Below are 23661 nucleotides of genomic sequence, written 5' to 3' on the forward strand. Positions count from 1 at the left end.
CAGGTCTAGCATGAAACAATAAAGTAAATGTCTTCTCATCCTTCTTTTACCCCGGAAAGACTTCGGGTATCTTTTACGTTGGTTAACGAAATAGTTTCTGCTCACTTTAAGATTTCTCCGGGGTCGGAGGTATAGTACAGCAGGTAGGGCGTTTGCCTGACCAAGCGGCCGAGTCCCGGATTCGCTCCCCGACACCCGACATGGCCCACTGAGCCCGCCCAAGCGTGATCCCTGGATGCTGAGGTAGGAGAAGTAAATCCCACTGTCTGATTGATGTGCAACCCCACCAAAATATATATATATATTTATATTATATATTTATAGTATAAATTATAATATAATAGAAATTATAATATAATATATTTATATTATAAACATATAATATATATTTATATATTTTTGCTTTTAGGAACGTAACTGCAAAATGTCCATCAGAATGTCTCCTCACGGATGAAAGTACATGCTTTCTACGGAAAACCAAATCAATAGAGGGTGACGATTTCTCAGCGAGAAGGCCAGCTGGCTGTTCTTCAAAATGCAGCCTCCAGCCACGATTGCAGCCCGTCTTCGTTTTCCTCGAGTCAGCGGATCACCAGGCCTGGGAGGACCGAAAAAGGGCGCTCTGGCGCCTGTGGTGAGCTCGTCTATCCACCGCGAGCAGCCAGACTCTGTGGTCGCGGCTTGGAAGTCTGCGCGGGAAGTGGGCGTCGCAATCGTGGAGCGGTAGCGGGTGGTCCTTTAGAGCTGACCAATCGACGTGCGCTCTTCAGTATGCTCGCGGCGCCCTATAATTACGACAGAGCCCAACCGCTCTCGGCTTCCCGGGAGACGCGACCGCCCCTTTGAGCTCGAAGGGGCGGGACGCTCGGGAGGAGGAGTTTGAATCTGCCTCCGCGTTGGGACTTAGCCAATCGGGATGCAGCAGAACTGTGAAAGGCAGAAGCTGGAGCCAATCAACGGATCGTTTCGGTTCCGGAACTTTCACTCGCGCCAGCTAGTCGTGTGACGGTTTACTGGTAGCGCGCGCGGGAGCTCAAAGTAGGTGAGTTCTGGGGGAGCCTCGCCCACGTCGCCCCGGGTGCCATCTTGATTCTCTCGGCGGGCGGGAGGGGCGTGCCTCAGGTTCTTCTGGGCGGAGACGATGAGGATTTACGCCACTCGGATTATTATAATGCTCAACCTCACTTGACGCCCCAGCCCGAATTTAGGTAGGAGTACATCAGGAAACGTTGGGCCTAGGAGGGGATGCCCCGGGGTGGAACCAAGGGTCCTAGGCACTCCCTCGGCTTTCCAATTGAGAAGGATGGGCTTAGTTCTATCCCCTAAGGATGGGTTTAGTTCTATCTGTCTTTCTCTGCCCGCCCCCCGTTTCACCCGCGGGGAAGGGCACTTTCAGGTCAATTTCACCAGTGTCACTTTGAAGAGTTTGAACCCTTCCATTTAGTTTTCCATCGATCGGCTCAGATGTAATCTTAACGGAAGGCACGTCTAATTTTAAGTTTGGTTCTTCAGTGTCCCTCAGATATATTTCGAACGGTCCCAGGTGCGCACTAACCACGGTTGAATGGGCCTGATGGAGCGTAGGGGGAGAGACCGGGTTCTACAGGGCTCTAAGCCCGGCGGTGTGTGAAGGGGCCGCGGGCCGGAGCGTCCAGGGGCGAGACGTGTGTAGCTAAGGGGCAAGCTCGCTCCCGGCTGTCAGGAAGCGGGCGGGGAGGAAGCGACGCTTGAGCTGCCTGGTGACGGGAAGGTAGGAGATGGACCCGGAGGCTTGTACAGGGCCAGGGAGACGGGGATCCGGTCTGCCTTTGTTAACGGTTTGGTTCCGGGGCCACACCGGGCTGTGCTCCGGGCTTGCTTCAGGCTCTGATCTCAGGGATCACTCCTGGCGGAGCTCGGGGGGGGGGGGGGGGGGCCAAATCGGGGACCCGTGTCGAGCACGTGAGAGGCCAGCGCCTTCCTCGCAGGACTATTCCGCCAGCCGGTCTGTATCTAGAGACTGGGGAAAGTCCCTGTGGCCGAACCGTGGGCTCTGAGGGAGTTAATTGGGCATACGTTATAGGATGTGACGTTAAGAAACTTGCTCAGGAGTTACTGTTTATTTTATCCCTTGGACATCGAAAGCCACGAGAAAAAAAATTTTCTTATTTTTTTTTTTTGCTTTTGGGGTCACACCCAGCGATGCTCAGGGGTTATTCCTGGCTTTGCACTCAGGAATTACTCCTGGCGGTGCTTGGGGGACCATATGGGATGCCGGGGATCGAACCGGGGTCGGCGGCGTGCAAGGCAAACGCCCTCCCCGCTGTGCTATCGCTCCGGCCCCGAAAAAAATTTTTCTTTAATTAAAATTTAATTTTTTAATTTTTCGGTCACATCCTGCGACACTCAGGACGAACTCCTCGCGCTGATCTCAGGAATCACTCCTAGCAGTAGGTGCTGGGTGAGGAGGGAAACAATCAGATGCACTGAGGAGAGGTCGAACCCAGCCAGTCGCGTGCAAGGCAGGCGCCCTACCCGCTGTACACTCCAGCTCCCTATCATCAAATAATTTTATTTGTTTTCTGCGTTTTGGGTTACACGGGGCAATACTCAGGCCTTACTCCTGGCTCTGCACTAGGGAATTACTCTTGGCGGTGCTCAGGGGACCACGTGGGGCGCTGGGAATCCAACCCAAGAGGGTCGCATGCAGGCTAAACGCCCTCTCTGATGTACTGTCCTGTACTGTCGCTATGGCCTAGTAAGAGAATTTTGAAGAGACATAATCTTGTCGATCTTGGACAAGTTTCTTTTTTCTTTTCTTTTCTTTTTTTTTAAATTTTTAGTTGAATCCCAGCAAAGCTCAGAAGTTACTTCTGCTCTGTACTCAGAAATTACTCCTGGGGCTGGAGAGATAGCACAGCGGGTAGGGCGTTTGCCTTGCACGCGGCCGACCCGGGTTCAAATCCCAGCATCCCATATGGTCCCCTGAGCACGGCCAGGGGTAATTCCTGAGTGCAGAGCCAGGAGTAACCCCTGTGCATTGCCAGGTGTGACACAAAAAGCAAAAAAAAAAAAGAAAAAAAAGAAATTACTCCTGGTGGTGCTCTGTGGTCCATATGGTATGCCAAAGTTCAGACTCCAATCAGGTGTATGCAAATTGCTTTAGTCCCTGGGACAGATTTCTCCTTTTTTTTTTTTTTTTTTTTTTTGGTGAGGGGTGGGAGGAGTCTGAGTTACACCAGGCAGTACTCGGGGTTACTCCTGGCTCTGCTCAGGGGAACATATGGGATGCCGAGTATCCAACCCAGGTTGGCTGTGTGCAAGACAAACGCCCTACCCACTGTACTATCGTTCTGGCCTCTGGACAAGTTTCTTAACCCATCAATGCTGAAGTTTCTTTGCCTGAGCAATGGAAGTTTATACTTTATTTCGATGTGTTTCTTGTGATGGTTAAGTGAGTCTCTGGACATAATGTACTAGCTAACTTCTGTGTATCTCCACTTTTATAAATCTTTGTGGTTTAATTCAGTTACACTGAGATGGTGTGGTAATGTGTTAAAAGATGAACTTTTCAGCCAGAAGCACCTTTACTCCTGTTCTTTTCATATATCTGATGTATTACACTCAGCAGGTTATGTAATGTTTTTAGCTCCTAAATGCTTTTGTATAGCTACTATTCCAGACATCACACAATGCCTCAGATATAGCTGATGTTGGTAAAAACCTGCTTCCTATAAAACGATGTGGGTTGCAACCTATAGCTAATTATGAAATCAATTTAGTAGGGTGCAAATTGGCCTTTAAAAAAAAACAGAGAATGGGGGACTAGAGAGACAGTACAGAGAGTAGGACCCTTACCTTGCATGAGGCCCACCTACGTTCCATCTTTAGCAGCTCATATGGTCCTCTGAAGCCCACTAGGAGTGATCCCTGAGCAGTGCCAGGTATGTCCTCTTCTCCCCCACAAAAAAAAATCCCAAGTAGAAAATGGTGTCCAGAGGGATAATGCATTGGTTAGTGTACTTGGCTTGCAAACAGTTGATCTGAGTTCTTTCCCTGGTGCTACATGTGGTCCCCTAAGCCCCACCAGAAGTGATCCCTGAGAAAAGAGCCAGCTTTTTTTTTTTTTTAATTTTTGGGTCACACCTGGTGATGCTTAGGGCTTATACCTGGTTCTGTACTCAAGAATTTCTCCTGGCAGGGGCTGAAGCAATAGCACAGCGGGTAGGGTGTTTGCCTTGCACGCGGCCAACCCAGGTTCGATTCCCAGCATCCCATATGGTCCCCTGAGCACCGCCAGGAGTAATTCCTGAGTGAAGAGCCAGGAGTAATCCCTGTGCATCGCCAGGTGTGACCCAAAAAGCAAAAAAAAAAAAAAAAAAAAGAATTTCTCCTGGCAGTGCTTGGAGGACTATAAGGGATGCTGGGGATCAAACTCAGATCGGCCGCGTGCAAGGCAAATGCCCTATCCACTGTAGTATTGCTCTAGTCCCTGAGCCAGGAGTAAGCCCTGTGCACATCCAGGTGTGACTCAAAGACCAAAAAATTTAAAGATAGAGAATGGAGGGGCTAGGGAGATAGTACAGAAGATAAATTTGGTTTATAAGCAGCTGACCCCAGTTGAGTTGTGAGTACTGCCGAGATTAACTTCCAGCCCAAAGCCAGCCAGGAATAGCCCCAGAACACAACTGGGCATGGCTCAAAAACAAAAACAAAACAACAACAGGAACTGGGAGAATGGAAAAATAAAAATAGAAACTACCAGTGTATACCAGTAAAAACAAAGCTAGCAGTACTTCTCAAAACTTCATTATAGGGGCTAGAACAATAGTAGACCACATAGGGCATTTGCCTTATATATGACTGACCCAGGTTCGGTCCCTGGCATCCCATACTAAGCATTGCCAGGGCCAGCAGTAACTCCTGAGCATTGCGGGGTGTGACCCAAAGAGCAAAAATAAAAAACCAAAAAACAACAAAAATAACCTTTTCGCAGGAGCCAGAAAGTGTAGTATCCAGATAAGATGATTTCTTTGCATGCGGCTGACCCAGGTTCAATCCCTGGTACCCCAAATGGGTCCCCCAAGCCCCACCAAGAGTTATTTCTCAATGTAGAGCTAGGAGTAAGTCCAGAGCACCAATAGGTTGTCCCACCTCCCTCACCAAAAAAGAAAAGCATTACATAAACACAACACATTTATATGTATTTGTGTACTTGGGATTATATATCTTTTTTCCTTTTTTTAAATTAAATCATTGTGAGGTACACAGCTACAGAGTTGTTCATGATTGGGTTTCAGCTATACAATGTCCCAGTACTCATCCCTTCACTAGTGTACATTTTCTGCCACCCATGTCCTCCCTAGTTTTCCTCCTCACCCCCAGCCTGCATGTATGGCAGACTCCCTCTCTCTCCCCCTCCCCCTTTCCCTCTGTTTCTCCCTCCCTCTCTCTCTCTCTCTCTCTCTCTCTCTCTCTCTCTCTCTCTCTCTCCCCTCTCTCCCTCTCCTCTCCCTCTCCTCTCCCTCCCTCCTCCCCCCTTTTTTTTTTCTTTTAGGCACTGTGGTTTGAAAGGTTATCATGGGATCATATTTCTTCCAAGAGACCCCAGTCTTCTAAAGTACCACTGGGGATGACCCTCCAAAAGATTTTTTTTTAATTATGGTGGGGGGAGTTGCAGAGATATATCTAAGGGCTGAGCGCATGCAGAGGTGAGAAGCAAGCCCTGAGCACCACTGAGTGTGGCCCAAAACAAAAACCCCAATAAGACTACTGGAGTACATAACATACCTGGTATGCTCAAGCCCCAGGTTCAATCCCTAGCACCACGTGACCTTCCTTGTACTACCAGTTGTAGCCCTGGTCTAGGGGTCTAGCTCTGTGGAGAGGCCACCCAAATGTGTGTGTATTTGTTGTTACTGTTTGTTTTTAGGACCACACCCAGTGGTACTCAGAGTTTCCTCCTGGCTATGATCTCTGTTCACTGTTTGTAGAATTTAGGGGACCATATGTGGTGCCAGGAATCAAACCTGGGTAGACTTTTGCAAAACACTCAACCCTGTATGCTCTCTCTTAGGTCCCTCCAAATGTATTTTATTGCCACCCTGGCAGTGGTCAGAGGTTACTCCTGGCTCTGACACAGAAGTCACTGCTGGTGAGCTCAGGGGGACTATATTTGATGTCAAGAATCAAACTTGGGTTGATTGCATGCAAAGTAAGCACCCTACCTGGTGTACTATCACTCTGGCCCATAAAAATGCATTTGTAATTCATTCAGAAGAATAACATAATGCTTGGTTGAAAAAGGCATCAAGCTTCGTCACTTTCCGTCACTTTCCAGAGGTACCCTCCGTTCTGCATCTGTTCTCTGAGTGAATGTATGTGTGTGTGTGTGTGTACACACCAGTGATAAAGATGAAAATCACCTGTTTTTTCCCCAGATCATGGAGGATACCCAGGTTATTAACTGGGAACTTGAAGAAGAAGAGGAGGAAACAGTAGAACCCAGTGAACCTCTGGGGCATAGCTTGGAACCTGTAGGGAGACTGCGTTTCTTCAGCAGTCCCCAGGCACCAGAAAAAGGTCAGTTTGTATTGAATGCTGAAGTATTGGTCTTGGCTACTAATGTGTGTGTGGAGATAGATGGAAGGTTGCAAGAACCTTATAAATGTTTAAATCAGATCCTGGGGAAAATTATCAGAATTGGAGATGAGAAGACAGATTAAGTTGATTGTTACACATGACTTCCTGAAGCGAATGTAGGTAGTTTTACTTTTGTACAAAATGAAGAGATTCAAATAAAAATCTAGTATGTGGGCCAGACAGCTGACTTAAAGGGTGAGTGCATGCTTCACGTGCAGGAGGCCCAGATTTGATCCCCAGGAGCTCATTATCTACCAAGTACCATCTGGCATGTGCCCAGCAAAACAGAAAAAAGGAAAAAAAAAAAGCAAAAATCTAGTGTGGTCTAAAAATATGGGACTGGAGCAATAGTACAGTGGGTAGGGCATTTGCGGCCAACCTGGGTCCAATCCCTAGCATCCCATATGGTCGCCAGAAGTAACCCCTGAGCTTTGCGGGGCAAAAAATATATGTCAATTGTTGTATAACCATTTGAATGTATTTAGTACCACTGAATTGGACACTTTTGGGGGGCATTTATTTTTGTTGGGGGCTATACCTGGTGCTGCTCAGCATTTAACACGTGTCTCTGTGCTCAGGGATCATTCCTGGCAGGCTAGGGAACAATATGTGATACCAAGGATCAAATCCAGGTTGGCAGTATGCAAGGTGAGCATCCTACCCACTATTATAGCTCCTGCTCTGGATACTTTTTTGGCACACTGCACTGTTTATTCCTGCTCTGTGCTCAGGGATCACTCCTGGTAGGACTTAGGAAATCATATGCAGTGCTGGGGATCAAACCTGGGTTGGCCACGTGCAAGGCAAACACCCTACCTACCCTCTGTACTATTGCTCCGGCCCAAGGGAAATTTTATATGTAAAGTTTGCCACAACAGGTAAAAATCCAGTGTAGAGGTAGGGTTGGTGGTTCAGTGGCTAAGGTGCGGGGGCTGGGGCAATGGCACAGCAGGTAGGGTGTTTGCCTTGCACGCGGCCGACCCAGGTACGATTCCCAGCATCCCATTTAGTCCCCCGAGCACCGCCAGGAGTAATTCCTGAGTACATGAGCCAAGAGTAATCCCTGTGCATTGCCAGGTGTGACCCCCCCTTCAAAAAAAAAAAGGCTAAGGTGCTTACCTCGCATGAAGCTGATCTGGGTTCAATTCCTGACACCAGATATCATCCCTGGAGCTCTGCCAAATACATTTCAGTCCCCCCCACTCAAAATACATTTCATTTATTAGGCACACATTTCCCAGATTGCTTAAGTATTGACTGAGTAAAAATAGGTTGTATATGTTCTTCAATTCCTAGGTGTCCTATGGCCTTTTTGTTTTCCAAATGTGTGTGTGTGGGGGGGGGGGGGCTGGAGCAATAGCCAGGTTCGATTCCCAGCATCTCATATGGTCCCCCGAGCACCACCAGGAGTGATTCCTGAGTGCATGAGCCAGGAGTAACCCCTGTGCAATGCCGGGTGTGACCCAAAAAGCAAAAAAAGAAAACAAATCAAATGTGTGTGTGTGTATGGCGGGGGTTGGGGGGTAGGGGGGCCTTTAGTGAATAGCATGTAACTTAATACAAACAGCATCCTAATAGTAGTCCAGGCCTCTGGTCTTAGAACTTCTTTCCCTTTCTGATCCTTAGATTTCCCACTGTACCTGGGGAAGAATGTGGTAGGTCGACTGCCTGATTGCACTGTGGCCCTGCCTTTCTCATCCATCTCCAAACAACATGCAGTGATTGAAATCTTGGCCTGGAACAAGGCACCTATCCTCCGAGACTGTGGAAGCCTCAATGGTACTCAGATTCTGAGACCTCCAAAAGTCCTAAAACTTGGAATGAGTCATCGTCTGAGGGACCAGGAGTTGATTCTCTTTGGTGACTTGCCCTGCCAGTATTATCGCCTGGCTGTCCCCAAGCCCTTCGTTTGCCGGGGCCCTCTAACGGTGGAGGAGACACCCAGAGTTCAGAGAGCTCAACCCCAGGAACTCCTGCTGGCTGAGGACTCGGAGGAGGAAGTAGGTAAGTATATGTATTCGGTGTGTTGGGAGTGAGGAGATGGCATGGTGACTTAACTTACTCCTTTCTGTTCTTGACAGATCCTGCTTTTGAAGAACCAAAAACCACATCTTCCCCTTTGACAACAGTAGTTCCAGAGAGGTGAGTGCCGAAGGGCCAAATGTCTTGAATCTTCAAAAGGAGGCGCCATCTCTAGAGAGCATCATTGTGAAAGTGGGGACTGTGTATACTCTTTAACCACTTAGCTGAATTATTTCTTTATTTACTTATCTTGTGTTTGGGCACCAAACCCTGTGGTGTTCAGAGGACTATGCAGTGCTGGGCATAGAACCTGGTCCTCCCGTCTGTTAAGCATTTGCTTGGCTGAATTTTTGTTTGTTTGTTATTTACTTTGGGGCTGCACCCAGCAGTGTCTGAATTTTTTTACACACTCTTGAAATGCTAGGCAGAGAACTAATTACTGGAGATAGCAAAAAAAAAAAAAAGAAAGAAAGAAAAAATTCTGTATCTGTCCCTTAAGAACTCACAGCCGGTTGAATGTCCTTCCAGGAAAATAGATTTTTTTTTTCCTTTTTGAATCACCGTGATATGCAATTGCAAGCTTTCATGTTTGAGTTACAATCACACAGTGATCAAACACCCATCCCTCCACCAGTGCACAGGTGGAAAATAGATTCTTCTGACTCTTTCTCTGCTGTTCCTTTCTCAGTGATGAAGAGGGAGGGTTGCCTGCCCCAGATGGTCCTTTTGCCTTCAATCTGGACAGTGACACAGATGAAGAAATTAAGCCACCAGTTTCAGGAGGGGACTCCTTAATTTCCAGAAGAGATGCCATTGCAGAGACAGAACAATCAAAAGCTGATGGAACCATGACTGAGTCCCAGACTGCAAAGGATCCGTGTGCAGTGAAGAGAAAGGGCCATAGCAGCAAAGCCAAGAGGGGTCCTGGTAGGGAGAGGAGCCAAGCTGCTGACGAGGACAGTGACACAGATGTGGATGACAAGAGCATAGGCCGGCTTGCTGGAGACCATTTGGAAATGACCCGTTCTTCTGGCTTCATGGACAGCGATACTGATGTGGAAGAAGAAGGGATCCCTGCAACCCCTGCAGTTGTTCCTTTGAAACAGAGGCTGGTCATCTATGGAGTTGGCACAAAGAGTTCTGGGGCACCTGACTTGGCACATCGGCAGGATAGTGATAGTGACACAGATGTGGAGGAGAGCAAGGCCCCACTGCCTGCTCCTCTGGAGAGAAGCCTAGGCTCCATGGAGATTGACAACAAGAAGGATGACAAGGAAGAAATCTCAACAGCTCTCCCTTTGGTATCCCTGAAAGAGAGCCCAGAAGGGAGCAGCGCCCAACCTGTGGGTCTTCTAGAGCAAAACCAGACCTCCACTAGGAGAGGCGGTGACACAGACATGAGGGAGCAGGGGCTTCCTGTGGAAAAACAAGGAAGAGTTCTCTCTAAGGGTCACCCAGACAAGGCACATCTAGAAAAGAGCCAACCTCTTCTTGGGGACAGTGATAGGAAGGTAGATATCAGCTCTGCTGGGGTCCAGTTGGAGGGAAACCAAGCCTCTGCCACAGAGGTCATCAACAAACAGGTGGAGGAAAAGTATCAGGTACCCGTGGTGTGGACAAATCAAAGAGATGTGAAAGCAGAAGGGGATCCAAGAAAAGTGCCTGGAGTGCATCCAGAAACAGCCCAGTCCACAACTAGAGTCTGTGAGACACATGCAAAAAAGGGCACATCCTTAGTATCCTCAGCAGCGGCAGGTAGAAGCAAGAGCCACCTTGGGACAGAGTGTGCTGTGGTCCTCCTTGAGCCAAAGAAAGAACTGGAGACCGAGGCTCAGGGTGGGTCACCTGTGGTACAAGTGAAGGAGGACCTTTGCCCTATCTCAGGGGAGAACCCAACAGTTCTGGTGGTGGACAAAGGTGTTCCATGGGAAAAACCCATTCAGCCACGGAGAGAGGAAGCCCAGAGCCCCCTAGAAAAGGAGAAACACCAGATCCACAGAATCAAGGATTCAGGAGACAGCCATGATGGTATGTGCTACTGCCCTTCCTCCCTTGGACCCTAAAATAAATTGCATCCATCTGTTTTTTTTTTTTTCTTTTTGGGTCACACCCGGTGAGGGATAGGGGTTACTCCTGGCTCTGCACTCAGGAATCACTCCTGGCAATGCTCAGGGGACCATATGGGATGCTGGGAATTGAACCTGGGTCGGCCGCGTGCAAGGCAAATGCCCTACCCGCTGTGCTATTGCTCCAGCCCCTGCATCCATCTGTTTGATACCAAAACTTACCATAGACTAGATGACTGGTAAATAGCCGTTTTTTTCTCACAGTTCCAGAAACTGGCAAGTCCAAGATCAAGGTGTAGGCAGATTTATGATCTGGTGAGAGCCTGCTTCCTTTTTCAGAGGCAGTGCCTTCTCACTGTTCTCAAATGGAAGAAGGGCACAAAGAGCTTGGGGCCTTTTTCACAAGGGCATTAAGTTCATTTATTAACTCCCCCCCTTACAACTTAATCATCTTGCAAAGGCCCCCATCTCTAGATATAACATTTGAATTTTGGTAGGATACAAAAAGTTCTTTACATCGGGTTTGGGAATGAGAGAGAATAGTAGAGGTGAAATAAAGATTTGTGGGTTGTTTGTGATTATTTATTACCTATTCTGTGTTTCACCTTCACCAGATTCTGAAGATCTAGACCTGCAAGCTACCCAGTGCTTTGTGAAGCTTGAAACTCAGAGCCTGGAAGGTGAGGACAGTCATGTCATGTGGCTACAGGTGCCAGTGAGAGCCGTGAGATCAGGCAGATGGTCCTGATGAGGTGGGGAATGGGGCACTGAGGACTGAGGTCGTCTTTCCTTTTGCAGCAGACCAGAGCGTAGAGGATGAAGCCACTCAGGCCTACCTGTTAACCTTACCCCATGAACCTGGACCTTCCTGTTGCAGCATGCAGGCCCAAGGTATAAGCAACTCTCCCTTCCTCTGTGCCTTTATTTGGCACCTTTCCTTGTTTTCCTTCCTCTGCACATCTCTCTTGTGTTTTTGTTTTTGGACCACCGCCAGCACTGCTGAAGGGATCATTTGGTACCAGGGATCAAACCTAAGCCTCCCACATGAAGAGTGCACTCAGCCTGTTGAGTGATCTCTCTGGCCCCAAAAGAGAAAATATTTTCTTGTTTGTTTTTGTGGTTTCAGGAATTGAACCCAAGTCTCATGTATTCAACACATGCACTGACTCAGGTCCCCAACCTTTTTCCTTCAACTGTTTTGTTGATGTCCCTTTGTCTCATCCGGAAAAGATTTCCATATTAAGTCAGACCTACAGGGCAACCAGTCTAGCATCTTTTTGTTTTGTTTTTGTTTTGAGGCTACACCTGGTGATGCTCAGGAATTAGTCTGTCTCTGCACTCAGGAATCATTCCTGGGAGGCCTGGGGGAACTTACAGGATGTCAGGGATGAAACCCAGGTTGACTGCATTTAAAGCAAACTCTTTTCCCACTGTGCTATCACCCTGATCCTCTAGCATCATCTTATTTATTTTTTACTTTTTTATTGAATCACTGTGATACAGACCCTTCCAGAGCTCTTCATGATTAGATTTCAGTCATACAGATTGCAATATCCATCCCTTCACCAGTGTAGATTTCCCAGCACCAGTGTCCCCAGGTTCCCTCCCTCCCTCCCTTCCACTCCCTGCCTGCCTCTATGGCAGATGCTTGTCTCTCTCTGTCTCTGTCTCTGTCTCTCTCCCTCCCTCTTCCTCTTCCTCTCCCTCTTTTCCTCCCTCCCTCTTTCCCTCTCTCACGCCTTCCCTCCCTCCCTCCCTCCCTCCCTCTTCTCTCCCTCCCTCCCTTCCTTTCTCTCTCTCTCTTCTCTCCACTCTCCTCTCATTTTTTTTTTTGGGGGGGTCACACCCGGCGATGCACAGGGGTCACTCCTGGCTCATGCACTCAGGAATTTTGGATTTTTTGAGCCTAGTGGTGCTCAAGGGCTTCTCTTGCCTCTTTGCTCGGTGTTCACTTCTGATGATGCTCAGGAACTCATCTGGGTACCAGGAATGAACCAAATGCAGGGTACATATCTTAACCCCTGTACTATCTCTTCAGACCAAAAGTACAGTCTTTTTTTTTTTTTTTCTTTTTATTTTGGGTCACACCCGGCAATGCTCAGGGGTTAATCCTGGCTCTGCACTCAGGAATTACTCCCGGTGGTGCTCAGGGGACCATATGGGTCGGCCGCGTGCAAGGCAAACACCCTACCCGCTGTGCTATCTCTCCAGCCCCAAAAGTACAGTCTTTTTGGGCAGTGTCTTCCTCCTCTTGTTTTGTTTTGTTTGGGGGCCAAACCATCCAGTAGTGCTCAAGGCTTACTCTTGGCTCTGCTGACAGGACTCGGGGCACCATGTGGGGTGCCGGAAATCTAAGTGCCCTATCTGCTGTATAATCTCGCCAGCCCCATAAGCCTTTCTACCTCTATTTTAACTCTTTTCTACCTATGACCTTTTCTACCTCTCACTCTTCAGGTGCCCTGGATGAGTCATGGGAGGTCTTGGCTACACAGCCGTTCTGTCCAAGAGAGTCTGAGAGCCAATCTGCTGCAGCTTTCCCTGGGACTTGCCTCTCTTTACCTGGAAAAGCACTGCAGGACCAATATCCTGGGAGCCTAGTTCCCACACAGCCATTGGAGATTAAGGACAGACGAATGCAAACTGTGGAAGACTTGGGTATATGAAGAGGAACTGTAGAGAGGGCGACCCCTGCGGGAGGGATCTTGGCAAGGGAAAACAAGAAACTACCACTGGGACAGAGGGAGGGGAGCAGGAGAAGAACTGTGATGGGGGAGAAAGAACACAGGTTCTTTAACTGTGTCTACTGTGATAGACACAGCTAGAGAACCTCAAAGACAGGAGTCTGATCCAAAGGAGAAAAATGTTCATGCTGAAAAGGGTCCGAAGTGTCTGAAGGTAGAAATTGAGACAGCTAAGAAAGTACCAGGGAGAGCAATATAAAATCATGCTCTTGCAAGAGAAGTGAAAACTAGGGAGTCCTAGGGTGAAAGCAGGAGCCAGGTGAGTTCAGAAGTCAAGATTCATAAGTGAACTGGAGAGACCCACCAAGAAGGGAGATGGAGTGGAGAGCCAGGATCTGGCAGGTCGCCAGTACCACAGCAGAACCTAGAGTGGGGATCAGGGACTTTCAGGGACTTGCTTCAGCCCTGCTAGCTTCTGGGAGCCATTCAGGTGGAGGAACCTTTGGAATCGGCTTAGAGATAAGAGAAGGCAGAGGGGTACCCAGGGTACTATCTGCTATCGTGGTAGTCAACACCCAGTAATTAACAGCTCAAACCTTAGTAACATTTTCTTTATTTTTTGTCAGGCCACTTCAGTTGCCAGATACCGCCCTCTGAGGAGACATCCAGGGTGAGAACTCCCTTCTCTATTGGTCCCTACTCCATACATTGTCTCTGCATTCCACTGCCCCTAGTTCAGCCCGTCTTAATCTGCTCCTTCCCCATGGTCTCACTCTTTCATTTTCAACACTTTTTTTTTTTTTCTGCGGAGGTTGGGAGAATGCACCTAGCAGTGCTCTCGGGATGGCTACTCCTAATTCTGTGCTCTGGGGTTGCTCCTGACAGTGATCAGGGACCCATGCAGTGCTAGGGATTGAATCCGGTCTCCCACATGCAGAAGATGCACTAAGCTCTGTGGGCTATTGCTCCAGCCCCCATTTTCATTGCTCTTTATCCCTTTACTCTCAGCACCTGTTTTCCAGTAGTTTCCCAAGTTTGTCTCTCTAAGTCAAAGTCCCTTCCTTTTTTTTTTTTCTTCCGCTTTTTGGGTCACACCTGGCGATGCTCAGGGGTTACTCCCGGCTCTGTACTCAGGAATTACTCCTGGTGGAGCTCAGGGGACCATGTGGGATGCTGGGAATCGAACCCTGGTCTGCCGCGTGCAAGGCAAACGCCCTACCCGCTGTGCTATGGCTCCAGCCCCAAAGACACCTTTCTTGGTGTCCCTTCTCTCCTTTCCCCAGCTATCTTCTTTACAGTACCAATAGATGGGGTACGCCATAGGTGGGGTACACTAAAGTGGTTGAGTTATGGGGAGAGGTCTGTTGACAGAGCACTGTTTTGTCTCAAGAAGATTCCCATCTTGTGGAAGAGGTCACAGAAATGCCAACGCCCACTCTAGCCATGAACTGGTCTTTGAGTCTGCCCTTCTTCCTCACTTGCTTCTTTCTTTCCCAGGATGATCAGGAATCTCCAGATACTTCCCTGCCTTCTGCAGTGCCTGAATCCTCAGCTTCTCACCAAAAACCCTTCATCTTTCATAAGCAAAAACATACTGCCCCTCAGGCTGTGCTTTCTCTCCCTTCACCATTAGAGCGTCCCGTTCCCAGGACCAGGCGAAAAAGGAGTCAGAAAGCTCCAGTGACTCCTTTGTCCTCAGAGCTGAAGCATCTCCACACAAAACCCAACGTGAAGGCCGAGGAGTCTCCCAGGGTGACTCCTCCTCCAGTTTCTTCACTTGCCCTTGAACCCCATATTACCACTCCCAGAGACCAGCCAGTCAGCTCTGAGACCACACCTCGGGTCACTAGGGGCCGGGCACGTAGGTCCTCTGTCAAGAGTCCTGAACTAGGTGTTCCTGCTGCCCCTGAGCTTCAGCCTTCTGCTTCCACAGAACAGCGTATCATCCCCAAACCCACATCTCAGGCCACTAGGAGCAGGACACTTAGGTCCTCTGTCAAGACTCCAGAAGCAGGTGTAGTCACCGCTTCTGAGCTGCAGTCTTCCCACACCGTTGACCAGTCTGTCACTCCTGAGTCCACATCTCGTACTACTTGGAGCAGGACACGTAGGTCCTCTGTCAAGACCCCTGAACCGGTTGTACTCACAACCCCTGAGCTTCAGCCTTCTGTTTGTGAAAATCAGCCTGTCACCCCCAAATTGGCAGTCCGTGTCACTAGGAGCAAAGGACATGGGTCCTCTAGCAAGACCCTTGAACCAGTTGTCCCCACAGCCCCTGAACACCAGCTTGACACCCCCACAGACCAAGCTGTCACTGCTGAACCCATATCTTGGGCCACTCGAGGAAGAACATCCAAATCTCTGGAGACCTCTATACCATTTGTCCCCATAGCCCCTGAAAACCGACCTTGCACTCCCACTGTTATCCCTGAGCCCGTATTTCACACCACTCGGGGCAGGACACGAAGTTCCTCAGTCAAAACCCCTGAACCACTTCCTCCAGCCTCCAGAATTCAGCCTACTGTCCGCATAGAGAAGCTTGTCCCAGTGGGGATTGCTCAGGGCAGAACACGTAAATCTAATAAAACCCCCAAACCAGCTAACCTCCCAAACCCTGAGCTCCAGTCTTCCACTTCCACAGATCAGCCTGTCATCCCTGAGCCTCTATCTCGGACCACTCGAGGCACATCTGTGACGGCCTCCCAGTTCCCTGAACCCACATTCCTTGATCTTGAACTTAACCCCACAGACCAACCTGTCATTCCTGAGACCAAAGTTCAGGATGGTCTGGGCAAGAGGCTGAGGTCTTCAGTAAGTGCTGCTACCTCTGAATCCCAGTTGCCTGCCCCCAAGCCCACCCCTCAAGCCGACTGCAGCAGGAGAGCAAGGGCCACTAGAAAACATGGGTCCCTCGCGGTTACTGTTGTCCGTGAAGTCAGCCCTGTACCTCCTGAGCCTCGTCCTCAGTCCTCCAGGAGCCAGAGACGAGCTGTAAGAACAGCTAAGTCCCTTGAGGCCAAACCTGAGCCTCCTGAAACACCCACTCACGATCCTGAGGTCCAAAAGATAGAGGCAACCCAGAGGCCTGGGCACACCCCAAAGGCCCGGCCTAAGGCCACCCAAAGCAAAAAGAGGCCTTTGGCCACTGTGGATTCATCCCCACTTCAAAAACGACTCCAAAGAGAAGTCGCCCAGAAGATAAAATTCCTCAAGGAAGAGGAAGAAGACCCTGCGGAGAAGCTAGGAAAGGAAGAGGTGAGAAAGGCTGAGACCTCAAAGCTGGGGAAGAATTGGGTGGCTCGGCATCTCCCGCCAAGGTTTCTCTCCATCCCAGGATGTAGTGATTCCAGAAGTAAGCAAGAGGAAGAGAGCACAGGCCGAGGAGGAGCCAGAGGGGAGAGGGAAACGCAGCCTCCGGCGCGCCAAACCTACCCAAGATTCCACAGCCCCCAAAGTGAGAGAAGAGCCCAGGACCTGCTAGGGATCAAGTGGGAGGAAACCAAGGGGATTCTCAGCGTGGGTCCTGAGGGCCTGGGTGGCTGTGACCAGCCCAGCTAATCCCTCCACAGGTGCTCTTCACGGGCGTGGTGGATGAGCATGCCAAGCGGGCGCTGCTGGACCTCGGGGGGAGCCTGGCCAACTCTGTAGCAGAAGCTTCCTACCTGGTGACTGATCGAATTCGCCGGACAGTCAAGTTTTTGTGTGCCCTGGGGCGGGGCATCCCCATCCTCTCCTTGGACTGGTTGTACCAGGTAGGAGACGTTTACAATTGCTTGAGAAAGTGGTAGAAGGCGGGGCTGGAGCTATAGTACAATGGGAAGGGTGTTGGTCTTGCACGCTGTCAACCCAGATTTGATTCCCAGCATCCCATATGGTGTCGGAGTAATTCCTGTGTATCATCGGGTGTGACCCAAAAAAAAAAAGGTAGAAGGCAAGGAGAAAACCAGGGAGCTTAGAAGCAGAAGTTTTGTGATTTCCCCACAAATGGCTGGGCAGAGGAGCGAGGGACAGACTGAATTGGGCTTGAATGTTGACCGCCACTGCCCTTAGTCCTACAAGGCTCGTCGCTTCTTACCTCCGGATGACTATGTGGTGATGGATCCTGAACATGAGAAGAATTTTGGCTTCAGCCTTAAGGAATCCCTGAGCCGGGCTCAAGAGCGAAGGCTATTGGAGGTGAGTCTTCCACCCCAGACTTTAATCCTCCTGGGGTTCTCCTCACTAACTCCAGCCTAAATCTCCTGTTTCTTTGCTTCCTCATAGGGCTATGAGATTCATGTGACCCCTGGGGTCCAGCCACCACCAGCCGAGATGGGAGAGATCATCAGCTGCTGTGGAGGCACTCTCCTGACCAGCATGCCCCGGGCATATAAGGTATGGGTGGCAGGTTCTGGAGCTGGTGAAGGCGGCTGGAATGGGAAAAGGCTGGAGGACAAGATAGATAAAGATGGGCACACAGGGTTAAGTAGAGGAGCAGTGCCCGCTTGGCACACTCATCCACCACGCCCGTGAAGAGCACCTGTGGAGGGATTAGCTGGGCTGGTCACAGCCACCCAGGCCCTCAGGACCTACGCTGAGAATCCCCTTGGTTTCCTCCCACTTGATCCCTAGCAGGTCCTGGGCTCTTCTCTCACTTTGGGGGCTGTGGAATCTTGGGTAGGTTTGGCGCGCCGGAGGCTGCGTTTCGCTCTCCCCTCTGGCTCCTCCTCGGCCTGTGCTCTCTTCCTCTTGCTTACTTCTGGAATCACTACATCCTGGGATGGAGAGAAACCTTGGCGGGAGATGCCGAGGTTTCTGTCCTATATATTCTGTCCTATATATAGAAGGCAAGAGGATTGAAGGGATCTGCTGATAGCAACTGGATTTTAATTTGTGTTTTTAAAAGTTTCAAAGGAAAGAAGTACTGCAGTGTACAAATCAAGTTTAACAAATTAATCTAGATTGTGGACGCCGGAGAGATAGTACAGTGGGTAGGACACTTGCCTTGCATGCAGCCAACCTAGGTTTGATCTTTGGCATTCCAATATGGTCCCTTGAGCACCCCCAGGAGTAATTCCTGAGTGCAGAACCAGGAGTAATCCCTGAGTATTGCTGAATAATGTGGACCAGGAAAAAAATCTAGATTTTGTTCATTCCTTTTTCTGATTTTTTTTTTTCTGGCTGGGGGGTGGGGTTAATGTGTCACATCCTGCCTGTTCAGGGGTTACTTCTAGCTCTGAACTCAGGAATTACTCCTGGTGGGCTTCGGGGGACCATATGATAATAGGATGCTGGGGATTAAACCTGAGTCATTTGCATGCAAGGCAAGCACCCTAGCTGCTGTTCTCTGGTCCCATTTTCCTGGTTTATTGTTTTGTTTGGGACCATACCTTGCAGTGCTCAGGGACTATACCCACAACTACCATGTGTTCTGGGGGTCAAATCTAGGCCTCCTGTATGCGTACCAAGAACATTGAGTTATCTCTCTGGATCATTCTTTCATTTTCCTTGTTCCGAAGTTTTTGTTTGTGTGTTTTTTAAATTTATCATTTATTTAGAAAAAATAATTTCTCATTCATTGGTTTTGGGTCCACACCAGGTGGTACTCAGGAGCTATCCCTAGCTCTGTGCTGTTGTCACTCCCAGTAGTGCTTGGGGGAATTTGTGGTGTTGCTGGTGGAATGCTGACCTTCTGCGTACAGAGCTTGCCCTCAGCGTGTTGCACAATCCTTCCAGCCTATTTTTTTGTTTTTGTTTCATTTCTATTGGGCAATACCCTGCAGTGCTCAGGGGCTATTTCTAGCTCCATGTTCAGGAAATGGTCCATGGTGGTGCTTGGGGGACCATTTGTGGTACTGGGAATTCGAGCTAGCTTGGTCGCATGCATTATGTCCTGTACTATCTCTCCAAACCCTTTTAAGAAAGTATTTCAAAGGAAAGTACAAACATTTGTTCCTACATACTCAAAAATATAAATATATACATACAAATATAGGAGCAAGAGCGATAGTACAGCAGGTCGGGTGCTTACCTTGCACACAACTAACTGGGGTTTGATCCACAGTCCCCCATAAAGAGTACTATGCGCACCTCCAGGAGTGATCCCTGAGCAGAGCCAGGAATAATTCCTGATCATTTCTGGATGGCTCAAAACCCTCCCCCTGCAAAAAAATACACATAGGGCTGGAGTGATAGTGTAGTGGGTAAGGCGTTTGCCTTGCATGTGGCCAACCTGGATTTGATTCCCGGCATCCCATATGGTCCCCCAAGCACTGCCCAGAGTGATTCCTGAGTGCAGAGCCAGGAGTAACTCTTGAGCATTGCTAGGTGTAACCCAAAACGATTAAATAAAAGAAAAAAATATATATATACATATATATATCTGAGGTACTTACGAGATAGTACAGTGGATAGGGTTCCTGCCTTGCACGCAGCCAACCCAAATGCAAATTCAATCCCTGGCAGCCTAGGAATGATCCCTTATCTCAGTACAGAGTCAGTGGTAAGCCCTGAGCACACCAAGTATTGCCAAAAATAACACTAACAAAATGATATCTGAGAAAAAGTATACATTATATAATCACAGTGGTATTAGTGATCCCTAACAAAACAATAATTTTTGGTCATTTTTTCATTTTGTATTAATCAACTTTTTAATCTTTCCAGCCCCATTTTTAAAATGTTTTTGTTTTGGGGGTCATACCCAGTAGTGCTCAGGGGCTACATACTCAGGAATAACTCCTAATGGCGCTCAAGAGGCCGTGTAGGATGCCAGGGATTGAACCCTGGTTGGCCATATGCAAGACAAGCACCCAACCCACTGCACTATAGCTCCAGTCTCCTCTCCAGCCCCGTCTAAGTTCTCTTTTACTCCAGTATATCACCCTAGCCTGCCAGTGTTTTTTGTGCCCTTTACTTCCTACAGAAACTGGGTTATTGTCCTTTAGAATGTTCCACAGTCTGGGGTCAGACAACAGAAGAATGGGTTAAGTGCTTGTTTTGCACATGGTTGATCCAGGTTCAGTCCCCAGCAGCACAGAGCCAGAAGTAAGCCCTAATCATAGGTGGGTGTGGTCACCCCACCCCCTAAAATAGAATGTTGCATAGTTTGAATTTTTCTGTTTGATCATTTGTCATGTCAACTATCTTGCCTATTTTGTTTTTTTTTTTCCCCTTTTTGGGTCACACCCAGCGATGCACAGGGGTTACTCCTGGCTCTGTATTCAGGAATTACCCCTGCAGTGCTCAGGGGACCATATGAGATGCTGGGAATCGAACCTGGGTCGGCTACATGCAAGGCAAACCCCCTACCTGCTGTGCTATTTATTGCTCTAGCCCCACCTGTTTGGTTCTTTACATATCCTGTAAATTTGCTGTGAAGGGAAAGGGGAATAGCTGGGAATTAAATCTAAGACCTCATACATGTAAAGCATCTACTCTGCCAAATTGTAATTAATTTTACAGGTTTAATTATTAAGAGCCAAAGAGATATAGTATAGGTATCTATATAGTATAGGTATGTAGGTGTATAGGTATAGGTATGTAGTAACACCTATACTATGTAAGTAGTATAGGTGTTAAGATACCTGCCTTGCATCCTGTCAACCCATTTGTGTCCCCAGCACCACATATAATCTTGTAAGCATCACCAGACCACCAGGGGTTACCTATGAGCACCCAAAGAAACAAGGCAGAAATTAAAAAAATTAAATTTACAATCAGAAAATTAATTTACTCTGTACTTCATTTAGCTTCATAGCATAATGCTAAGAATGACAGGTGGCTTGAGAATTTATTTCTTGGATTCTTTTTCACTGTTGACTTTGTCTTTGTTGTATCCTTCCCCAGCCTCAGAGAGTTGTGATCACATGCTCCCAGGACTTCCATCGGTGCTCCGTTCCATTTCGAGTTGGACTGCCCATCCTCTCACCTGAGTTCCTGCTGACTGGCGTGTTGAAGCAAGAAGCCAAGCCAGAGGCCTTCATCTTCTCTGCTTTGGAAATGTCACCCACCTGAATCCCTATCTCCAGTACCCTCCTCCCATACCAATAGAAGATATTGGGAAGAAAGAGTTCAGGGTGTTAAGAGAGGATTGAGGTGTACTAATCTGATTTGTGTGGGAACATGGCAGCACCAAAAAAGATTATGGGTCAACAAAGATAAGGAGATTTAAAGTGAGGTTCTCTTCAGTGCCCAACCCTATGCTTGAATATCTTTAGTCAGCTCAGGTTTAGCTGAACCAGTGTCTTACTGCTTCCTCACACACGTGTTGTCCGACTTGTTTGGAAGCCATCTCTCTTCCTCTTTGCTCACTGTGATTCTTATCCTCTGTAAGACAGTGAAAACAGTTTTAGCATCAGAAACTTGGAAGAAATGCTTGGGGTGAGCAAATTGGAGGATAGAGTTCTGCAGTGTTCTGAACTTTACTCATCCTGTCATGTTAGAAGTGTCCCTTAGCTTTGCCTTCGAACAACTCACTGCACTTTCATGCTTTTCTATTATTTATAAAATAAGAGCTTAAGTTCAAGCCTTCCTGATAAATAAATATTCACTCTAGCCTTATGGTGTCTTTTTTATGTAAATATAACTTTGAGGAGGGGTGGGGTCACACCAGCAGTACTCAACTACTACTCCTGGCTCTAGTCTCTGAGGATCATGCTTGATGGGAATCAAACCTGGGCCTGCAGAATGTCAAAGAGGTGCTCAGCTGTCTCTCCATTTCTTTTTTACTTCCTGCCCCGTTTGTTGTTGTCATTGTTGTGATGTCCAGGGGCCATACGCTTGATCGCCTGCACTGTGTTGTGCTGGAATCACACCAGGCGTAGTACTGCTAGGATCCAACTCTGCCACTGAGCTCCAGTCCTTTGACCCTAATGTAACACTTATTTTTCTTTCCTTTTTTTTCTAGCACCCCCCCCCCTGGTTTTTGGGTCACATCCAGCAATGCTCAGGTCTCTGTGCTCAGGGATTTTTTTTTTTAAATATTTTTTATTTTTTGCTTTTTGGGTCACACCTGGTAATGCACAGGGGTTACTCCTGGCTCTGCACTCAGGAATTACCCCTGGCGGTGCTCAGGGGACCATATGGGATGCTGGGAATCGAACCCTGGTCTGCCACGTGCAAGGCAAACGCCCTACCCGCTGTACTATCGCTCCAACCCCCTCAGGGATCATTCTTGGTAGGGCTTGGAAACCAAATGGAGTGCCAGGAATCAAATTGAGTAGGTCGTGTCTAAGGCAAGTTCCTTACTTACCCTTCAGTCCCTCCACGACCTTTTTTTTTTAATGAGTTGGAATGATACCCAGAGGTGATCAGGAACTACTACTGGCTGCACAAGGGTCTCTTGTGGTATTACTTGGGGGATCTTGTGATTCTGGGGGTTGAGCAGGGATTGGCTGCAAGCAAGACAAGTGCCTTAACCCCTGTACTATCTCTCTACCCCCCTTAAGGTAACATTTCTTTTTTCCTTTTATTGGGGAGTATGGGAGAGTTGAACCACATCCAGTGGTGCTGGGGGCTATTTCTGGCTCTGCTCAGGGATCACTGAGTGATGCTGAAAACCACACCAGTGCCAGGGATTGAACCATAATCAGTAATGTGCATGGGAAACACATTGGACTGTTTCACTGACCCACTTTTTTTAGCTTTTTGGGTCACACCCAGCGATGCTCAGGTGTGCACTGAATCTGCACTCAGTCCTGGGTCTGCACTCAGGAATAACTTCTGGTGGTGCTCAAGGGATAATATGGGATGCCAGAGATTGAACCCAGGTGGCCCTGTACAAAGCAAACACCCTAATGCTGTTCTGTTGCTTCAGCCTGCCCCTCTCTGTCCCCCTCCCACATTTCTTACACTTAGAAGTTGGTTTTTGGAGGGGCTGAGCAATAGCACAGTGGGTAGAGTGCTTACCTTGCACATGGCCGACCCTGTTTGATCTCTGACACCCCATATGGTCCCCTGAGCACTGTCAGATACCTGAGCACAGTTGAGAGTACCATCCCTCCAAAAAAAAAAACCCCAAAGGTGCAAATACCTCTGAATAGTGCTCTTTGATTTTTTTTCCTTTTTTTTGTATTTTGGGTCACATCTGGCAGTGTCAGGACTTAAGAGCTAGTTCTGTGCTCAAACATCATTCCTGACAGGGCTCAGGGGACCAAATGTCGTGTTGGGGCTTAAATTCGGGTCAGCCATGTATAAGGCAAGTGTACTATCTTCTTCAGCCCCACCTATTTTTCTAAGGACCATATTTTTGTTCACCTTTTTACATTTCCAGTATTCCCTGATGACCTGCC

At 48.3% G+C, this 23661-nt stretch overlaps 1 protein-coding gene across 3 annotated transcripts; it reads left to right on the forward strand.

Annotated features, from left to right (window-relative positions):
• The first annotated feature begins 789 nt into the window (after positions 1–789).
• Positions 790–21931, forward strand: MDC1 (mediator of DNA damage checkpoint 1). 3 transcript variants are annotated; one of them, XM_055127847.1, is made up of 15 exons: positions 790–1042; positions 6420–6561; positions 8248–8625; positions 8703–8763; positions 9332–10671; positions 11324–11389; positions 11508–11600; positions 13164–13364; positions 14017–14060; positions 14888–16645; positions 16725–16844; positions 16960–17142; positions 17441–17566; positions 17654–17764; positions 21218–21931. In XM_055127847.1, the coding sequence occupies exons 2-15, from the start codon at positions 6423–6425 to the stop codon at positions 21383–21385; spliced, it is 4788 nt and encodes a 1595-aa protein (XP_054983822.1). In that variant the 5' UTR covers positions 790–1042; positions 6420–6422; the 3' UTR covers positions 21386–21931. The 3 variants fall into 3 exon arrangements, with proteins under 3 accessions (XP_054983822.1, XP_054983821.1, XP_054983823.1); XM_055127846.1 differs by lacking the exon at positions 790–1042 and adding an exon at positions 1060–1208; XM_055127848.1 differs by lacking the exon at positions 790–1042 and adding an exon at positions 1060–1208 and having other exon boundaries at positions 11511–11600.
• Positions 21932–23661: the final 1730 nt, after the last annotated feature.

The sequence above is a fragment of the Sorex araneus genome, chromosome 2, assembly GCF_027595985.1.
Source record: "Sorex araneus isolate mSorAra2 chromosome 2, mSorAra2.pri, whole genome shotgun sequence".
Classification (NCBI taxonomy): Eukaryota; Metazoa; Chordata; class Mammalia; order Eulipotyphla; family Soricidae; genus Sorex; species Sorex araneus.